The sequence below is a fragment of the Perca fluviatilis genome, chromosome 10 (assembly GCF_010015445.1).
Source record: "Perca fluviatilis chromosome 10, GENO_Pfluv_1.0, whole genome shotgun sequence".
In the NCBI taxonomy this organism is placed as follows: Eukaryota; Metazoa; Chordata; class Actinopteri; order Perciformes; family Percidae; genus Perca; species Perca fluviatilis.
In genome coordinates, this window is record NC_053121.1 from 16,530,007 (window position 1) to 16,550,203 (window position 20,197).

At 42.1% G+C, this 20,197-nt stretch overlaps 3 protein-coding genes across 6 annotated transcripts; all 3 read right to left on the reverse strand.

Annotated features, from left to right (window-relative positions):
* Positions 1–263: 263 nt before the first annotated feature.
* On the reverse strand, positions 264–3,174 carry LOC120567142 (transforming growth factor beta activator LRRC32-like). 2 transcript variants are annotated; one of them, XM_039813983.1, is made up of 2 exons: positions 2,967–3,174; positions 264–2,880 (listed from the first exon to the last, which is right to left on the reverse strand). In XM_039813983.1, the coding sequence occupies exons 1-2, from the start codon at positions 3,054–3,056 to the stop codon at positions 1,027–1,029; spliced, it is 1,944 nt and encodes a 647-aa protein (XP_039669917.1). In that variant the 5' UTR covers positions 3,057–3,174; the 3' UTR covers positions 264–1,026. The 2 variants fall into 2 exon arrangements, with proteins under 2 accessions (XP_039669917.1, XP_039669916.1); XM_039813982.1 differs by having other exon boundaries at positions 264–2,886.
* A 101-nt stretch (positions 3,175–3,275) lies between these two features.
* On the reverse strand, positions 3,276–7,441 carry LOC120567144 (tumor necrosis factor ligand superfamily member 13B-like). Of its 2 annotated transcripts, XM_039813985.1 has the most exons (6): positions 7,190–7,441; positions 6,977–7,064; positions 6,795–6,851; positions 6,599–6,711; positions 6,364–6,508; positions 3,276–4,042 (listed from the first exon to the last, which is right to left on the reverse strand). In XM_039813985.1, exons 1-6 carry the CDS (start codon positions 7,373–7,375, stop codon positions 3,927–3,929), a joined length of 705 nt encoding a protein of 234 aa, XP_039669919.1. In that variant the 5' UTR covers positions 7,376–7,441; the 3' UTR covers positions 3,276–3,926. The 2 variants fall into 2 exon arrangements, with proteins under 2 accessions (XP_039669919.1, XP_039669918.1); XM_039813984.1 differs by having other exon boundaries at positions 6,364–6,711.
* Positions 7,442–7,726: 285 nt separating this feature from the next.
* eda (ectodysplasin A) lies at positions 7,727–19,967 on the reverse strand. 2 transcript variants are annotated; one of them, XM_039813988.1, is made up of 8 exons: positions 19,511–19,967; positions 12,909–13,008; positions 10,819–10,857; positions 10,334–10,495; positions 9,909–9,943; positions 9,729–9,780; positions 9,130–9,254; positions 7,727–8,799 (listed from the first exon to the last, which is right to left on the reverse strand). In XM_039813988.1, the coding sequence occupies exons 1-8, from the start codon at positions 19,817–19,819 to the stop codon at positions 8,539–8,541; spliced, it is 1,083 nt and encodes a 360-aa protein (XP_039669922.1). In that variant the 5' UTR covers positions 19,820–19,967; the 3' UTR covers positions 7,727–8,538. The 2 variants fall into 2 exon arrangements, with proteins under 2 accessions (XP_039669922.1, XP_039669921.1); XM_039813987.1 differs by having other exon boundaries at positions 9,124–9,254.
* Between the last annotated feature and the right edge of the window lie 230 nt (positions 19,968–20,197).

Here is a 20,197-nt window from a genome sequence, read left to right on the forward strand (position 1 = left end):
TTTCTTATTTTTCACCAGACTATCAGCTCAATCAGAGAGGGTCTTATTTATTTAAAAGTAGGATCCAAGTTCAGTGAGAATGCAACTCACAATAAATAATAACCCTTGTAGTCCACATTTTACGACTTGGTGGAATTCATGCTCAGCTAAAAGCAGAAATTCACAGAAACCACAATTCTTCCCCTCCAAACCTCAGTGATTTATTTTGCAGGTGCAGAAATGGGGGATTCATATTCTAAAATGAAGAATGCCAACATATTCTGGTTATTAGGTACAGCATATATATTATGTACATTATAACTGTTGCCACATTTACATTGTATTTCATAACCAGGGTCAGAGCCCCATCAATTATATGTAACAAAACAAACAGATGCACAACGTGATATCTATTAAAATGGATCTTGTAAATACACATTGTCAATTTGTTTTTTAGAATATATATACAGTATATGGTTATACATAAACTTGTAAAAGGTCTCTTATTGGTTTTTTTTATTGAATTGTTCAGGAGTTCAGATTTTAGGAATGTTGTGCAAGGCCTCACAGATGTCATCAAAATTTGAGCCAAGGCTAAATTTTTGGTTGCAAGCAAACATTTCACAATGAAGGATGGGCAAAATTTCTCCGCATGATTAGCGATTTGGCACGCACCGTAACCAAACAGCTTGGGAGTCGATAAAGCCAATTTCAATCACAATATTTTCGCTGCACAGTTCACACAGCGTAATGCATGTTCTACAAGACTAATAATGTGCATGTCATCAAAGAAAGCCTTAACTGGAGATGAGAATATAATTGTGTTAGATGATGAAGATTTTACTGCATTTTATAAACTAAGATTACGCTAGTTTTTACAGTCCAAGCAGCCACTAAGCCCCACTTCTGTTTATAGTAAAATGGATCATGCAAACACAGGAACACAGGAATTATGCTTCAGTTAGTTCCAGTTTCTCACAGCTTTATTTGCTTTGCTTACTTTATGTAACCCATGTGCATGTAAATCAACCAGTGACAACAGATTTTTCACACTATAAATGATCTCTGTGTGCAACACACCTTCCTGGTGAATATTATGAACACTGTTAATATCACAGCTACAAATAAAACAATTATGATTACTGTTCCAAAGTGGATTTCCTGTGCTTTTGTATGAAATAAACAATACACTGAAGGGTTTTTCAGATACTCTGTCATCGCAATGTTGCTATCACTTGTAAAGCACACAGTGTCACTGACATCAGGCAGTTTTCCTTTCAACTCGTGTAGGGTTGTAAGCCATTTACTGTCACAACAGTTAAAATAATTTCCACTAATATACATAAGATTGAGGCGCACTGATAACGCAAGAAACAAAGAATGGTTTAAAGACGCAAAATGATTATTCCTTATGTCGATTTCTCTCAGAGGAGAGCAGGTCAAAGTGCTGGGTATCACATCTAGACGGTTGTTAGATATGTTCAGCTGAGTTAACACCGGCATGCAGGGTAAAGACAGATCAGAGCTGGTCATGTTTATTTCACTGATGATCAAGGACTGGAGAGTCTTTTGCACACCTTCTAATGAGCCCACTTGCATTCCCATATGTGAATTTCTTGCAAGGTTCAGAGAAACCAAAGAGGTTTTTAAAAACGTGTTTGGTTGAAGCATTTTGATGTTGTTTTCTTTAAGATTGAGGTGTTTAAGAGTCCTTAACTGCCCAAAGACAACACAGGATGTGTTGAGATTTATTTGCGGTGTTGATTGGTCCGTAGAGGCACAAGGTTGCACAGAATTGTCTTGTAGATTTAATGTTTCTATTTGCGTGAGCGCATTGAGAAATAGTGGAGAAATGTATACAAGTCCATTACTCTGCAGGTCGAGGTACTTTAAGGAGGGAAAGAAAAGCTGCCGACGGTATCCCGATTCATCATTTCTTACATTCCAGATGATGTTTTGCAAACAGTTGTAACTGAAATTCAGAGTTTCTAAAGATAAGAGATGGCTCAAAGTCTCCAGTGGGAAAGACCTGAAGTGGTTGTAGCTCAGGTCAATATAAATCAGTGGCATCAGCCTCCATCTGGAGTGAAGATTATTTTTTCTAACGGTTTTCTCATTTATAATCTCATGATAAAGAGCATTGGCCTCTGATACCATTGTAGCCTCTGAATTTAAGGCGCCAACCAAATTATTCTGTAAATGAAGATACTTCAAACTGTTCATTTTGGGAACAATTGGGAAATAAAGAAGTTTGTTGTGACTCAGATCAAGAATTTCAAGCCTGTACAACTGGTCATCCTCACGCGTAACAAAGAACTCAACTGAGTTTCGACTCAGATTCAGATATTTAACTTGATGCAACTTAAAGTCACAGATATGAGCGAGGTTATTTTTGGCCAAGTTTAGCGTCTCTAATTGGCTCAGTGGTTCAAATGTCCCCTGTTCTATCACCGATATCTGATTGTCATCAATAGTAATGGCCCTCAGACCTTTACTCTCTTTGAACAAGTTGTGTGAAAGTCTTGTTAAAGCATTACCAGTCATCTTCAGTTGATCAAGAGATGATTTGTTTCGAAGGTACAGTTCCACTGCATCATCACTCAAACCGTTCATTGATATGTCCAAACTCTTCAGTCTACTAATGGATTGGAGGGCTTTGCCATTACTGCCCATGTTGTTGTTCAGCACATTTCTGGACAAATTCAACTCCTCAAGTCGAGCCAGGTTTTCAAAAGCCCCCTCGGAGATGAGATCCAGCTGGTTGGAGCTCAGGTCCAGCTGTTCCAAGTATGGCAAAGCAAGTGTGTGCAACTGTCTGATGAAGTTATTGGACAGGTCTAGTCTTCTAAGCCTTACATCCAAATCCAGAGGGACAGAAAAGAGATTCTGGTTGTTCCAGGACTGCTCCTTGAAATGAAAGGCACATTAATCTTAATCAAAGAGAACATCTAAAACAAAGGCAATGATATTACAAATCTTGAGCCTACCTTTGGCTCGTGATATGTCAGTCCAGTTATATAAAGGTCATGGCTGATTGACCAGAGTAGTAGGAGATTAGAGAACATATGTCTGACCATCCTTCCTCTGCTTCTGCTTCTGCTGCTGTTAAACTGTACCACTACTGCTGTCAGAGCTCATTTAATACACACACACACACACATACACCCTCTTATAGCCATGCTTCATAAAAAAGGGAAAGAGAAAACAGCTGTGGACACCAGATAGGCACTGTGGATACTATATTTAGACAATAAAGGCTTGACTACTGATATATCACTTTCTATTGAGAAAATATCTTGAATAAGGAACTTTTTTATTTGGATATAAACAGACAAACATGGTCATACTGTATATCTGTGTTTAGTGTAACCAATTTTACAGATGTATACTTTCAAAATTAGTTATGAACAGAAATACCAACTGAGAATGTATTTGTACTAAGGCATATTATCCCATTTATAGCAACTTTAATTTGTTCATAAAGTATTGACAGTGTTGATGAGTTTGTGTCAACCAGGAAAACACCCCCAGAGTGATATCAATTTATACCTTTGTTTGTTCCTGACATAGTCTTAGGAAAACGGAAACCATTCCGAAATAGACGAGAGGAACAATAAACAGACGGCGCGGAGGTGGAAGGTATAAAGAGACATGCTAAAATAGACAGATGAAAGGATGTGGTAGCACACATAAACAATGCTAGGGGACAGGCCCAGATGGACTAACTGAAAGATACACCACAGTGGTAGGATTTAAAGAGTAGTTGTGTTTAAAAAATTGACACATGAAATGGGCAGTCCATTTAAAAAGTTCATTATGAGATTAATGACAGTTTTCCTGCTGCTGTCACTCGGTCCTTTATCAGCATCCCCTGACACGGCTCAGTGTCAGTTTCCTACATCCTGCAGCAACAAACTGCATGGTTATCATCTTCGTACTGTCTTGTTTCAGTTTAGCTGTATGACACCAAAAAAGGTCCCGTCTGCATCCATGGAGATGAGGGCATGGGGCCTGTATGGTATCACCAATTCTAGCTCATCGTCCTGATTCAGCTGCACTATGCCTGTAGCAGAGGATACATAGAAGACGGCATCAGAGGAGCTACAAGATGGGTCACAAATGAAAGGAAGAACTTACATAATGTCTCCTAGTGAGGCAAGCATCAATGCTCCTTGGCATAGACTCTACAAGTCTCTGGAGCTGTACAGGAGGGATGAACGCCATTCTCACAAAATATATTCCCTCCTTGTTTTGAGAAAATGGTTTAAAGCAAGGGTGTCAAACTCATGTTCCCTAAAGGTCACACTGGAAAATGAAAATCCCATCCAGTGCCAGACATGTAGAGTTTATTGACATGCTTTTATTGAGAAAAGTGAAATATCGTTGACTGTCTAAAAGAATGACGCTTTTTTTGACGTATGTCGGATTCTTCGTCACTTTTGTTGCTTTTTCCGACTTTTATCGCATTCTTGTTGGCATGAAGCCATACAAAAGTCAGCAAAAAAGGTCCTTAACCATCATAGAGTTTAGCAAATCAAGCAAAAAAAAAAAAAATTTGACATTTTGAAAAGCAGCAACCACCCAGCTGACTCGCAGCAACCTGTTTCACAGCCTGAATATGCAAACTCTCTGCTTCTGTGGGGATTTCTGAGTCTCAAAATTCTGCTTTAAATGACGCATAATTGCAGTTTGAAAAAGTTTCCTCTCTTTTTGGGTTTGGCGCACAACTAGATAAAATGTATTGTTAACCTAAATCGATTCGTGATAAAACCTGCGAGGGGCCGGCCACTGCCGGGCCTTGAGTTTGACACGTGGTTTAGAGGCTGCTGAAGTTAAAGAAATAGTGCAACATTTTGGGAAATATGCACAAATACGATTGTATTGTGTTCGATGAAAAGATTGATACCACTCTCCTGCCTGTAGTGTAAATATAAAGCTACAGCCAGACAGTTAGCTTAGCTTAGCGTAGCACAAAGAGTGGAAACTGAGGGAAACAGCTAGCCTGGCGATGTGCCCAAAGTAACAAAATCATCCTACCAGCACCATTAAAGATCACAAAAGAAACATATAAGAACTCATTTATTAAAGGTCCAATATGTAATATTTGTACTGTAATAAATCCAATAATGACACCAATGCCTCATCAGATATTAAGGAAACATGTTAAACTGAAATACTATCTTTTCTGACAACAATGCCAATGTCAGTATTTTTTCTTTTTGAAATTTACATTCCGTGACGGAATTTATGTTTATGTCTGTGGTTGTTATCAACGGCCCAGTTTGACAGCCAGGCCGGGTTGCCAGATATACCTGTAAAAACGTAAACCCAGCGCGCTACAGCTGTAACGGTAGTACAGCCATGAAAGCAGCTAACAAACGAACAGGATCAACGGAGATAGATTCTACCCGACCTAAAAAAAAAAAGTAAACGGCATGTTTCTAACAGTTAGGTGACCAGAGACGTAACAACCCCCTGGTAAATATTGGAGATGTATTTGAAAGATGGAGACAGCTTAGATCCCAACAGGACGCAGAATTGGCTTATTTCCTCCTGAACAGGTAAGCATTAGCTTCAGGCTAATTTATCACAGCCACTAGGGACGGGCATTTTATGTCATTTCAACATTTGTGTACTCGCATTGAATTATATAGCTAGAGTACCCGAGTTGGTTACTCGCAAAAACAATTGAGACACAGCCAGTAAAGTGATCCCGACTGGTCCTGGCTAACGCCGCCATGCTAACCCTGTTAACTGCTAACGTTACCGGGAGGACCAGGCAAGCAGCCCATGGCTGTTTACAACGTGTAGTTCAGCAGCTGGAGCCGACAATGGTGAGTTATTTTAAGCCACGAGAGGGGGGCTGTAAATCGGAAAGAGAGGACTATGAGTTTGCAGTGTGTTTAGCGATTGTTGACGTAATTCTAAGCCAATGAAGTGTGTTCCGTCGGCAAGGTAGCTAGTGGTATTATACTGGACGACTGTCCAGTATTTTGAATTGGTAGTGCAGTAACTATTTTAACCGCTAGCTGCCAGTATTACATACAATATTACATATTGCACCTTTAAGTCTCTCCAAGTGCAAATGGCCAGAAGAAGTCTGGAAACCTCAAGGTGGTGATGAAACTCCAGGAAGTCACTACTCCCGGCCACAAAAGAGTCTGACGTGGCACATAACAGCCGTACAACCACAACGGGTCGCTTTCACACCCCTGCTAAACTAAGTTAACCATCTGCTTCGTATTTACCGTAGAGACAGGAGTGATATCAATCTTCTCATCTAACTCTTGGCAAAAAAAGTGAATAAGCGTATTTTTCAAGATGTTGAACTACAGTATTTCTTTAAGCGGCCACAATGCAGGCCAGCAGTATCGCCTCACTGACCTGCAGCGTAGCATGTATTGGCAGGAGTTTCATCGGGCATCTCTTGCAGGCAGCACAAGAGCTCTGTTGGTGTCGTTCCTGTTCTATTGGAACCCCAACTTCGAATGACATGACCCATAACTGTACTTGGGCTCTTGAACAAAACCTGTGTATTAAGCAGAACATTAGCGGAACAGTTGGAACAAATCAGATGTAATTTCAATTTAGTTATGCTTGAGTTACAGTGACACCATACTTGTCCAAACACCAAGTAATAACCATGTTCTTGGACAACAATTCTGTTTTCCTTTTGTGAAATTGTAATTCCCTGCTGTGCAGAAACTGTCCAAGGGATCACTGCTATATTTCCTATGGGAGAAGGCAAGATACACGTATTCAAAATAATGGCATACGGTGCGATGCTGAAGCCCAAGACTTGAATTTAGTTTTACCTCTTATGTCTGGCTGTTTGTTAGTGTTAGCTGTTAACTGCAGGAATGATGTTGGAGCTGGCAAGAGGAGGAAATAAACATAACACTTTAAGTTTATTAACTTAGCGTATACTGTTTATGGTCTCACTACCAGATTAGACCGTAACTAATGCACACATTTTCTGTTCTCAGCTCCAACCCACCTCTGCAGCTGCCCTGTTCCCGTTTTACTCTCCTGGAAAATACCTTCACAGAACTCTGAGCTTTTCGCAAAGTACTTGGCTTCATGTCCTAAGAGAAAACAAAGCATTAGGAGAAAAATTATTATTGCAGCGCTATCTAAATACTCACTAATGGCATGAATCTCAGTAGTACAATGTCCAAGATGACTCCATCCTGCATTATCAGTGACATACCTCCCTTGTTTTAGACATCTTGGCCATTTTCCCATTGACTCCCTCAGAACGTGGCTGATTTAATTGTAGAATTATGTCCCCTTGGAGCTTGCGAAAATCACGTTCTAAAACACTGGCTCTGTGCACCAGGAAAAGACTAAGACAAAACATAAACGCCGTTAATGATAATAAAGCATTGTAAAGCATTGTGAGACTAGTGAGACATACTGGATGTCCTCAAGTTACTCAAACGGGTGAGATCACACATCAGTTAACCCCGGAAACCTAAATGTTCAGTTTCTAAATGAGGAACTATCTTCTCTCGGCCTCTCAAGATGGAACTCATTTACATTGTATGAAGATTACAGCCAAATTTGCAGTGCATTGTGAAACTTGCAGTCAAAGTAAAAGCCACATTTTAATAAAGCCAAAGGCCTCATTCAAAAGAACATCATTTGTTCTTGTCAATACTCGTGCCAGCAGAGTCCAGCATAAAAGAGATGTTTTTGACCTTTTAAATCAATACCACTCGCTACACAAACACAAGAGACAGACAAATGCATTTAGACAGAAAATGAAACATTTTAATCCATCAATCAACTCCATTTACAAAAGTATATCCCTTTTTATATACAATATGTACAGAGACGTATAAACAACTATCATTTTTCCACATGGATTCATTCATACGGCAACTAAACAATAGCACTGAAACAAAACATATCACTGATATTCTGCAGGGATGCTGTAGTGCAAATGTGTGCAAAATATATAGTGCTGTTGCTCTGTGACTACCTTATAACTCCAGTTTTAATAGATTATTCTCAGCTTTGCATAGATACCTTTATACTTGCTATGAACATGTATATGAACTTTTTTTATTATTTGTGTAACCCTGGGGCATATGGAGCTTTAAACCCCTCGTTAAACCACTTACTTATAACTGTTAATATAATTAAACTAATTAAAATGACCAAGTATACAAACTGCAGATAAAACATAGCTGGTGTTTTTGGAGATACAAGATTATCATTCAACAGCACTTAAAAATATGTAAATATTAAAGTATATGTCAGCGCAGTGTCCTTCCTTGTTATAAAGAGAGATGCCGTCTGTGTTGACACGAAATGGTGACTATAAATAGAAATGTTTGATGAGGCTCAAGGCTGATCTCTTTGCACAGAATCAATGTGAGGGGGAAGGGTAACAGTCTAAATTGTCTTTTTCTTAATACACAACTGTGAAAGTGAACAAAAGTCACCCAGCGGCTCCCCCAACTTTAACAACCCGGGAGGATTTTGGTTTCCTCTAAACAGGTGCGAGACGGTGGTGGGGGCGTTTCATGTCGAGGGCTGGTGGTTGTGTAATTATCAGTTCTGCCCAGCAGATGGAGCCTCTCCAAGTCTGACACTTCCCAGGAAGGTGGTGTGGTTGGTCATGCTGATGAGCGTGTCCTCATACACTATGCGTATGGAGATCCTCTGGCCGGCGCGGAGCAGGCTCACCCCGGCCGTGTAGCAGGTGTTGAACTTGCGCTGGCCCGTCTCGATGCTGCAGGTGCAGCGGAGGAACGGGTTGGAGTCCACCATCACCTCGTAGCTGGCAATGTCGGTGAAGTTGAGGTAGTACACCTGGCGGAGACATGCAAATTCACAGGAGACTGAGAGGGGTAGTCAAAACAAATACACGTGATATTTAAGAGCTTATTTGAAGCTGGAAGAGCTGGAATATCAGAGTAGCAAACAAGGCTTTGAGTTATAGCTGTTCACATTTAGCCACAGGGAGAGGGAAAAGAAATATATGTCTCATAATATAACTCAAACATTTATGGAAAAGCAGAGCGAGCAGATTCTTTTATTTATTTTTTATTTTTTTAAGCTTAGCTACAGAGCAACTGCCAGTTCTTTTGACTCTAAGCTGTAAATTATAAGAGTTACGTCAAGGACCGTACTCACTTCTACCTGACTATATATGAAGTAGACACCGTCCAGCAGCACCTCCAGCTCTCCGGAGCGAGAGTGCATTTTAAACACGCGGTGATGGATGGACACCATCTTCCAGTTCCGAAGGATGCCTTCAGACAGATCTAAACAGGTCGCAACAAACAAACAAACAAACAAACAAGAGGCAAACAGTCAACATAAACAGCTCGCGGCAGCGTTTAACTCCAACCAGAGCTCAGCACGGATGGAAATTACAAACCTGCTAATGATGTGTATGCGCTCCATTTAGACTGACAAAGTGATGCAGGACAAACTAAGTCTGCTAGCATGCGAGGCTTCTGCTCTTCTTCTGACTTAACACGGGTCTGACTTATAACATAAGCCTGTACTAATGCTGTAATAGTTATACGATCACTTTAGGGTTATAATCTTATAGTGAATATCGGTAGCAACATCTAGCCCTCTAAACCATGAAATCTTCTATTTATTCGGGTGTAAAGTCTGTGTATAGTTGAGCGGTTGCAGAGCCAGGCCTTTAACAAAGGACGCTGACGTGTTTACTGTTTCGCGTCAAAGACCGTGGCGCAACCACAACAGAGGACAGACCGAAGACCCACCTTCTCTCACTTGGATGGTTGTCTCCTGCCCTTGCAGATGAACCACTGCAGGCTGAAAAGCAAAATAACAAGATCTCTAGTGACTAATCTGGACAGGCGGCAAAACCAGAGAACAGCCGTTTCATCAGGGATCGTGTGTGTGTGGGGTAACATTTTATTTCAACAGCTGACATACTCTACCTGGAATTCTTTTGTTTTCGTCTTATCGTTAACCCCTGCAACAAGAACAGAGAAAGAGAGAGAGAGAGAGAGAGAGAGAGAGAGAGAGAGAGACACACACACGATAAATTTCTGGCCTTCCACACTGCTGGGGAACAAAGACGACGACGATGATTAAAAGAAAAACAAACACCGACATAGTTTAAAGAGCGATCACTGCTCTCCCACACTGTGTTTGACATCCCCGCATCAGAAACTCTCACAGTGAAGCCAATGAGTTCATCGATTTTGACAACTTGAGCCCCCTTCTAGTGTGGGAACTTGTCTACATGCGGGGAAATACTGTAATCTAAGAACAAATCTCTTTCCAGTTTTCCAGTCCTGCGGCTGGAGGTCTTGGCTACCTCAGCGCGCCGTCGCGTCATTTCGATTTCAAGTTTTAATACCTGCTGGACCTTGAGTGCCCGGAGGTCCCTGTGGCCCGGGGGGTCCAGGGGGTCCTGCGGGCCCCACAGCGTTGCTTCCTGGAATACCGGGGATTCCAGGGATGCCCGGTGGGCCCTGTGGGCCCGGGGGACCAGGGGGGCCCGGCACAGACCTTTTTTTCCCTGTAAAGAGAGAACGCGAAATGGTTTGCAAATAAAAAATAAAAAAAAACTCAGCAGGTTAATCTTTTGACAGTCAAGTTAAAAATTTATTTATATAGCCCGAAATTTGCTTCCAAGGGCGATACTTGTACAGATGCTGTACAGACTGATATTAAAAAAAAAAGCCAACAGGCAGCAATAATGTGCCCGGTGGACGGAATCAAATATCGAATCACTTTAAGCCAACACGGTTATTGGATTTTGGACATTTCTAATAGTAGGCAGCAGGTAGCAGTCTGATCAATAACCAAGATCACTGAAATGTAGGCTGAGTTATGCATTACCTTTTTTCTTCTCTTTCCTTCTCTCCCTTCCAGTCGATTCTGTAAGAAACAAAAACAGTGCAATTAATCTCGAAATGGTCTCCCGAACAATTATCATCTCGGGTAACATCTCCAGTATCCAGCTCATTCCGTGTAGGTATCCTAAAACGGGCTAAAATAACAGATTCAGATGTTCGGCACTGGGCACTGGAGTGGAGGTATGTCAGTCTGTGGTATCTTCTAGTGTAGTAATTTGTAAGTGTGGTTTCACCTCCTCTGTATGAACAAGTGCCTTAAGCATTCACAGGCAGTGGAACTGGAGAAGATCATTAGAGAGATACTTTATCCTGCCAAAATCCTTTTCTTTGAATTAAGCCCAGATGGAGAATGCAGATGAAAGTGTGTGTCCATGTGTGTGTCTCCCCGTTACAACCGTGTGTGTGTGTGTGTGTGTGTGTGTGTGTGTGTGTGTGTGTGTGTGTGTGTGTGTGTGTGTGTGTGTGTGTGTGTGTGTGTGTGTGTGTGTGTGTGCGATGCTGATGCTGGTGAGGCATCCATGTCAGCGCTTGAAAGACAAAATGCACTTAGCGTGCATCTGTGTGCGTGTGTGTGTGTGTGTGCTCTGTGTGCAGCTGAAGAATCCTTTTCAAAAAGCTGTCTCGCTGCTCTTGTGTTTACCATGTCATTACAACTACAAAGGCCATTTAACCTTAAAACCTCACAGTTTGAGTCCCCCTCAAACATATGGCCAGTGTTTCTCCTCTGGCTAAATGACTGGATGCATCCGCATAGATTTCTCTTAACGAGCAGCCCTATCTGGAATCTGGTGCCCGTTAGGAGCGCCCATACATGTGCAAACACAGGACACACACGTGCAAACACAGGAGACGTGTACACACACACACACACACACACACACACACACACACACACACACACACACACACACACACACACACACACACACACACACACACACACACACACACACACACACACACACACACACACACACACACACACACACACATCTAAGGCTGAGATTACAAAAGCCTTTGTCTGTGCGCTGGGAGCAGAGGAGAGTCCTGGGAATGATTAGTGTTTAGAGGCTCGGGACTTTACTGATTTATGTAGAAAGTCTCAAAGGTGAGTTTTTTCTTGTAATTTAAACACAATCACTAAACTTCCCCCCAAGTATTCAGTGTCACGCCACAGACATTGGAATGCCTTGTGATCATGCTGCACTTGTTGCACTCAGACGTGAAACTTCAAAAGGCTCCGCATTTTTTATTTTTATTTGCATAGCGCACAGTCTAAACAAAAAAAATAAAAAAAATAAAAACTACAAAAGCTAATTCAGACATATTGGCCATATGGTTTTCTGCGGAGCTATTAATTACAATAAATCAATTCAGTGGAATTCATGAAAACCATCAACCATCAGATGATAAACTCTTTCAGAAAAAAAACCCAACTGGTTCCTTAAAATGACTGCATGTACAACAAAGCGATTTGGTTTTTTGGTCTTATTTTCTGATAGTTCAGACCTGACCGATAACAGGTTTAAAAAGATATTCCGGGGGACCCGATATTATTTCGAGACAGGGGAAATCAATGCGGGCTTCGCTGTCTGTTTTAAATTGGTGAAACCCTCCCAAACCCATTGTTGTCCTTGTTTGCTATCCAAGTAATAATCAATCCCATTCCATTCAATCTCTTGCTCTATAAACTCTGCAACATTATGTGGAGGAGCTGCTTTGTTAAGTAAGCACAGAGCAGTAAAAAAAAAAAAAAAATCAATTCCACAAAAAGTGAGAAACCATTAACAAACTGTTCTGAAAATGTAAGAGCTTTGAGCCCACCAACACTGTACCAAACAAACAAGAGTTATAGAAACGATTGCTCAACAGATGACAAGGCCTTTGCCAAGTTCATATCCAGAAAATAGACTGATGCAGGTGCACCAGAGAGCAATGGTTTGTGCTTACTGAATTTGGAGTTTGAGCCTGACAAATACAGAAGGGTGAAATGGGAGTATACAGCTGCTGTGTCAATGTGTAAGGGCAAAAGACACCGCATTAGTAAATGATGATAAATCCAAACAAACATACCTGTTTCTGGCTGCTTGCCGGGACTTCTTTTCGCTCGCTGAGTAATGCCCCTGTTATCCTCTGTGGCATGGAATTCGCTATTTCTGTGCAGTAACTTCTCCTGGTTACAAAATAAATAAATAAATAAAAATAATAATATTAATAATAATAATAAAAGTATGGAAGATTTAAGAGGGTCACTTGCTTTATACACTGAGACTCTCCTCAGAATATGAACACCAGCCAAGACCACCTTATATTAATTCCGTGAAGCAAACAAAAGGAATGAGTGATACAAGTTTCTTGAGAGCGAAACCCATGTTACAAGTGGCCTTTTCTATTCTTGAGGTATAATGTTTGCACAGAGACAACTTGGGGCATTTGAAAAAGATGCGAGACACTGTCAGCCAGCGAATTCATTTGTGGCCAAGTCATTGTCTGTCCCATTGGGGCTGTAACCCATCCTGTAACCCAAGTCACTTTTGTCTGTGTTTCTGCCGTTTGAGACAGTCACCTGGACACTGCTCTAAAATTCACCTTTTTATACAAAAGGAGGACATGAATTGTGGTTAATCTGAGAGCAATACCCATTCATATGGCACCTGGTCCCAGCCCTATTCAGAGGTAGCATGAATAAACTAAAAAAAGAAAGAAAGGATCTGATGTAGCTGGTCTGAGCTCCATCCCTAAAAACAGGAAAAAGCTATGCTACAGTGGTGGGGTGTTCCCATGGGCGAGTGAGTGGCGGGACAAACCGCAAGCCTGTGTTCTTATGTGACCAGTTCTGGTCGACCTACATTCACATGAACCCTGTAGGACGTGCTGACCTGACTGTAGCACGCTCGAGACATGACCGGCTTCGACAACAACAACAACAAAAAAAATGTTTTGTGCTAAGGATTCAGAGTTTAAAAACGCAGTTTGTTTTAATGTCGCTTTTTGTTAGAACAGCCAGATTGTGATCACATCTTTGGAGGATTCCCAGACTCCCAGTGTCTTCAGACAAAGAATCTCGGCATTGGAAACACAACAAGACCACCCAAAGCCTTCTTTTGGTCGAGTCGCGCAATGCTCGTACGTTGCTTTCGGACGCGCTTTTGGAGCGTCAGCCTAAATAATGGTAAGAGCGTGAGCATCGAGGCTCTCAATGGCTGAGGACAGATGACCAGACAACTTGTATTTTGAGCTGGACATCTGCTTAGAGGTTGGATAACTTAACATCTCCAAAAGCAGTGACACATGCAGCCCCTTAGCATGGATCAAAACATAATAAATAATGATGTATCATTTATTCTTACTGCTGGGAATGAATCAGACAAGCTTACTGACAGACACTACGACCTCTCGTTTTCCATAGGGGCCTACCCCAGTTGGGTACAAGATGACATACTCCGCGTTTCCAGCTGTGACGCTCAAGTAAACATAGTTGTTAAACCCCGACGGCGAGAAAATCTCCCTCTCTGGAAAGCAGCGTGAACTCCCAGTGCCTCTTTGTGTGGTTTTCCAGCAGAGCCACTGAAAGCCCATAAGAAGACAGACAAGAAAAGTTATGTTTCGAATGTCTTCTATACCTCATCTCAGATGTGGGAACCCTCTCCTGTGGTGAGGGATGAGCTGTATCATGTCAAACACCCCCGCTGGCTGTGTTGGGCAAGCTCAAAGTAGTTAAAGTCTACATCCCTGACCAGCTGCCAACCATGTCTGACCTTATAAGCACGGGAATTCCAGCCTGATGGAGGAGTATGTGTTGGAATGGTTTATCGGCACACAGACCTCCAGATGTTCCCGCGAGCAGCGACGTTTGCTGTTCATTTGGTGCGCAGGTGTCTCCACATCTCCTCTCCAGCTGTTGGCATATAGGGGGCTTTTACCTCTCAAAAGGATCCTGAGTGTATGTTCAGGCATATGGCATTACACTTTCGTCTGTTCTGACAGCCAAACATGGTTCAACAGCCAATTTCTGGCCCGGGATTAAGCTCCAGTAGAACGACAAAAAAACAAACAAGCAATCTGCTAGGCTACTACCAAAACTGGTGCGTCTGTTGTTGCAGATGAAGGGAACAAAGTGATTTAAAAAAAAGAAAAAGAAAAAGTTGTTCCATTATACGACTATGAGAAATGGTTTTGCGCCCTTGTTTGCTTCATTTCACTTCATTACAACATTTACAGCCTTCCTAGCCTTCAAAGGCACGAAGAGTTACAGTAAATCAGGATGACAACGTGTTGGTATGTATGCCAAGTGCCAACTATTGAGTAAACCATTCTTTTTTAGCACAAGGGGAAAAAATGCTATTAATTAGAGGGCTTTCAAATCTTCAAAGCGGGGGGGTGGGGGGGTTGCGCGCAAAGGACGCGATTCCCTGTTGCTTCGTGAGGATGACTAAAATTCAGTCACCCCAGGGATGTGCGATTTAGTGATCACAAGACTTTTTTTTTGCCCCATTAACACTTACTATTACAACGACTTTTATCTCTCTACCCATTATTTCTGCACATATATCACAGAAATTCCCCGACATTCATAACTTGTCAAGCCGTTTATGAAAAAAAAAAAAAGTCTACTGTACGGCTCGAGTGTTTTTTTCTGGCATTCTGGTCGCAGCGACGCCTCTGCATCTCAGACTAGCAGCGAAAATGTGTCACTAAATTGCAGTTGAGAATGTGAAGTAACAAAGTTGAGGAGGTGAAACTCGGGGCTGGTGGCTGTGGGTGCCAGATGCAGACTGGATGCTCATCACAGCTGTACAGGCATTACTAACTTTAATGGCATGCACACTGCTTTAAAACAGCAAGGTTTTCTTCTTAAATATCGTACAGAAAGAAGTGCCTTTACCTCAGCCAATACCGGACACTGCTCTCTGGAAGGCCATGTGTTTTAAACCATAACTTGGGTAATTTAATAACAGCATCCATAGATTATCATCTAAAAACGCTGTGGAGCTCAACCTAAGGGAAATGTTGCCTGTCAGCAGCCAATCACATTTGAGATTGTTGCAACACTGCTGGCAAAGGGACTTCTTGCTGAATGCCGTGAATGCTTTGAGAATTTATTATTTTGGTAGATGTTTGTGACTCGGGACTTAATCTTTACTGGGCGTCTACGCCATCTGTCTGTCAAGACAATTCAGCCTTGTATGGAAAAGTTTGCAGCCTCATATCTCTGATGTTTCGACCTCCTCTGCCATGTGCTTTTATGACACTTGTGTCCACGCTGATTAATTCCCGATATGGAGGCTCGCTCCATCAGTACATACGATACTGCTGTTTTAACTAATCATGCACTGGTCACAATTAAAGTAGATGTGGGTGACAGCCCACCCCCATGCTGCTGAGGACTTTGTGTCCCATCAAACTGACTTTTTTTAATAGCCGTTAACTAGACTCCAGATGTTTCAGCATCTGTTCTCTGTGAGACTTTGAAGGCATACATCAGAGGAGAAAATTATTTCATATAATGGTTATAAGAAAAAATGTTAGGCTGAAGAATAAAACGCTATCAGAGCGAACACTGTTAAATGTTCCACGGGTTGACTTTTATGACACGTCCTTACTGAGGTCAGGTGAATGAGGGTCAGGGTGGCTGTGAGTGACACTTGCTCCTATGTGGTAATGCCCTGACACACACACACACACACACACACACACACACACACACACACACACACACACACACACACACACACACACACACACACACACACACACACACACACACACACACACACACACACACACACACACACACACACACACCTGGGAGGGGCTTTTTACTGTTGGGAACTGTGCAGATCTGCTGGACAGCTGGAGTTTACTGCCTTGCTCAAGGGCATCCCAACTGTGACTGTTGAGGGGAAGACTGTTTGTTCACTCCCTGGGCCCAGATCATAAATGACCTGATCATCTGCTCTCATTAAGAAGCAACAAGTCGAATCTGAAAGAGTGTGAGATGTTAAGTGGTACTTTATTTTTAAGTGCATGCCAGAAATGAGTGCATTTCTCCAACAACGATATTAACCAAATGTTTCCATTGTTCCTTTTCCTGCTTTTATTTGATATGTTCCTGTTACAGAGTATATTTGCTAGGAAAATCTCTTAAGATCTATAAACCTTTCAACAATATTGTTTCTATTTCTATACATCTGAGGAAAGAGATCAAATAAAATGTTATAGACGTCCTGACAGATATAGAAAGGCTCAGATTGTGTTTCATTGTTACAAATTTGGTTTGATAGCATTTGCTGTTCTGCCTTATTTTCTTTCTTTGCCTTTGTTACAGTTACAAGCAGTCCCTTGTCTGTTCACACACAGATTCTGAAAACTGATCACTCACACTTACAGTACCAGTCAAAAGTTTGAAAAGTTTTCATTCACTTAAAAAGGGAAAGCGTGTCCAAACTTTTGACTGGTACTGTATATAGCCATGATCACTTTCTTCAGATCAGTTGTTGCACATTTTCAGTACAAAATGCCTTCATTAGGTCAACTTGACTTTTTTTCGGTTGAAAGACTTTAAAACAAGTGACGAGTGGTTGCTGAAGTACAAGACGACAAAAATGGGTTTAATTTAAATGTGATCAAAGTGTGACTAAAACTAGATTTGCTGCCAGAATACACAGGACTGTTTTATTTTATTTCACTATACATCTTAAAACTCACATCAGTGTCATTTTCCAATTTCTTTTCCAAGTTAAAAGAATCTTATCCTCCTTAATACCGCAATCTCAACTGAGCAATAGTTCTCTTTTCATTCTGCCTGACTCGAGAAGCCTCTAAACAAAAGGATTCTGCCAAATGATTGATGTTCGATGCTGACCAGCAGAGTTGCATGCACTAAATTTGGTATGCAAAGCTGTTATTACATGTAGCCACGACACTTATCTCTTTTTAAATACAACTTGCCCACAAAGCGGACTAAGTCTATCTGCACGGAGGTTACACACTGATTCACTGGTACTAGGCTACATGATGACAAACCATAATGCACTTCATGTCTGCTAAGTATGTATATGTTGTGTGTATGTTTGTTCCCATACCTGGTTGTTTTTGCTTTGTTTTTCTGAAGACTTTAAATGTTCTGTTACACTTGTCTGTGCTCAAGTGCCTTTGATGAAGACTTGTGTGAAAAATCCAATAAACATTTTTTTGCTCTACAGAAGAGATTCTTCAAAGGAAATTCCTGAAAAGCTAACAAGTGCGGCCGCTGCGTCCAAATGCCACATGCTCCTGTTTCTCCAACTATGTAAACTGTGGGATGTGTAATCAGAGTTGTTTAATGCAGACATCTGGCAAGGACAGCATCACAGCGCTGTTAAATATTTACAGCTGGGCCACAGTCTTTCACCTCATGAAGCGTCACCATCTGGGTTGAATACCAGGCCCATCTCACTCGGCTATAACCCGGGAAAACCAAACTAAAATAATCTTAGCAAAAAGGACACACTGACTGGCTGAGCTTTCCACTTGTGGAGAAGAAAATGCTACAGAGCAAAAAAAAAAAAAACACCAATATCAGCAATTGGTCTCTATAATCTGCTCATGAATGACTCCATCCTCTGGGTGACTTATCACATTGACAGTTCTGCACAACTAAAGTCCAGCCAAAGCCCCCCACACAGAGGATCATTTTCACTGCAAAAAAAAAAAAAAGTTACACAACTGGCAGTGGCTTTGTACTGATGAAATTAGGGAGTGTGTGGTGGTGATGGGGAGGGGGGGGGGGCAGCTGTTGCTAAAGCCACAGACAACCCAATGAACATATGAACATTCAATCAGCCCACTGGCAGAAAAGAAAACACATGTGGGACGAGGCTGGCTCAGCTCCAAGTACCAACTGGCCCATCTAAGTCCTGATGAATTTACATCAGCCCTTGGGCTTTGCACCTGCTAGTGATCCCGTTCATTTTCCGTCCACCTGCTCCAGCACACCGACTGACCCTCTCTGTGAATCCAGCTGGGCAGGCTGCCTAAGTTTTGAGCATCAACCTCGGTCTGTTCACGGGGAGCTCTGGAAACAAGACAAATTGGCCTAAATGTGGTTTGATTAAGAAAAAAATAAATAAAGCCATTTCTGAAGTAAATGAGTTAACTGTGGGATTTATTATTATTATTATTATTATTATTATTTAGCCGTTTCCTGATTTATGATGACAACATTTGCACCATTACCTCTCTCTAACTTCCTTGATATATGACTTCCCTGGATCCGTTTACCTGAACAGTCATTCGGATTTTGGCCAGGTGACAAGACTTTTAAAGCTAATACCTTTGCGCATCTTTGTCCAAGTGGCTGGATCACGCACACGGGAGCGCGCTGGTTCAAAAACATATTTGTCTGGAAACAGAGCTGGCAAAAACTTCGTGACAAGGCTACTGTAAAATAAGTTGCCCAGAAACATGCCATAACAGAGCACAGACGCAAAACCTGACACCGTGATACGGGAACAGGAGGACTGAACGGAGGTGAATGAACACGAACAGCCTCCGTGTGAGGAATGAGGACAATGTCGCCGTGAATGAGCTGCTGTGGCTCTTCATTTTGGGTTTTTTTTTTACACTGGTTTTTTTTTGTTTGTTTGTATTTGTAGGTTGTTGTTTGTTTTGTTGTTGTTGTTTTGTTTTTTTACCTCGTGACCCTCTGCGCCGCGGCTGCTGCCGGAGTCCAGTCGCGGGAGTCCGGGCGAGAGCACCGTCGCCGGGTCAGCCAGGTCACTCATTGTATCCCGCTTCTGGTGGATAATTTCCCTTTTGACTTCGGACCGCAGGTCCAGGTAGCAGACGAGGGTGACAGCGTGTAGAGACAGCGACAGCAGGAATAATCCCAGGAAGACAACGCTGCTGCTCCGACTCCTGCACTTCTTGCCGCACGTGCAGGGAGCTGCTCTGGGCATCACTTTGTCCGGGAAGTCCTCCGCGGATGAACCATCGCATGCCATTATCGGACAGAGCGCGAGTCAGATGCTCTTTATCTCGGCATAATCGGCTCGTCTTGTCTCGCGCGGACCGCGGCTATTCATTAACGCGCAGGCTCATAGGTGCAGCTGCAGCAGGTCGGCGCAAACTTCTCCGAGTATCTGTAGTAACAATGGAGTCCCGCCCACCTCTTCTGTGATTGGCCGGGGACAATTACGAACCCAGATTATCCGGGCCAGAGGTTGGAAGAGGTTGGGTGGGGGGGGCTGGTTCTGGATGCACCAGGTGAAGTAGTTGAGCGACACCTAATGGACGAAGTGAACAGCTGCAGCGCCTGTGAGGTGATGATATGATGGCGTGAGAATATTGCTCTCTTTGTATCTGTTTGGGTTGCGTGATAA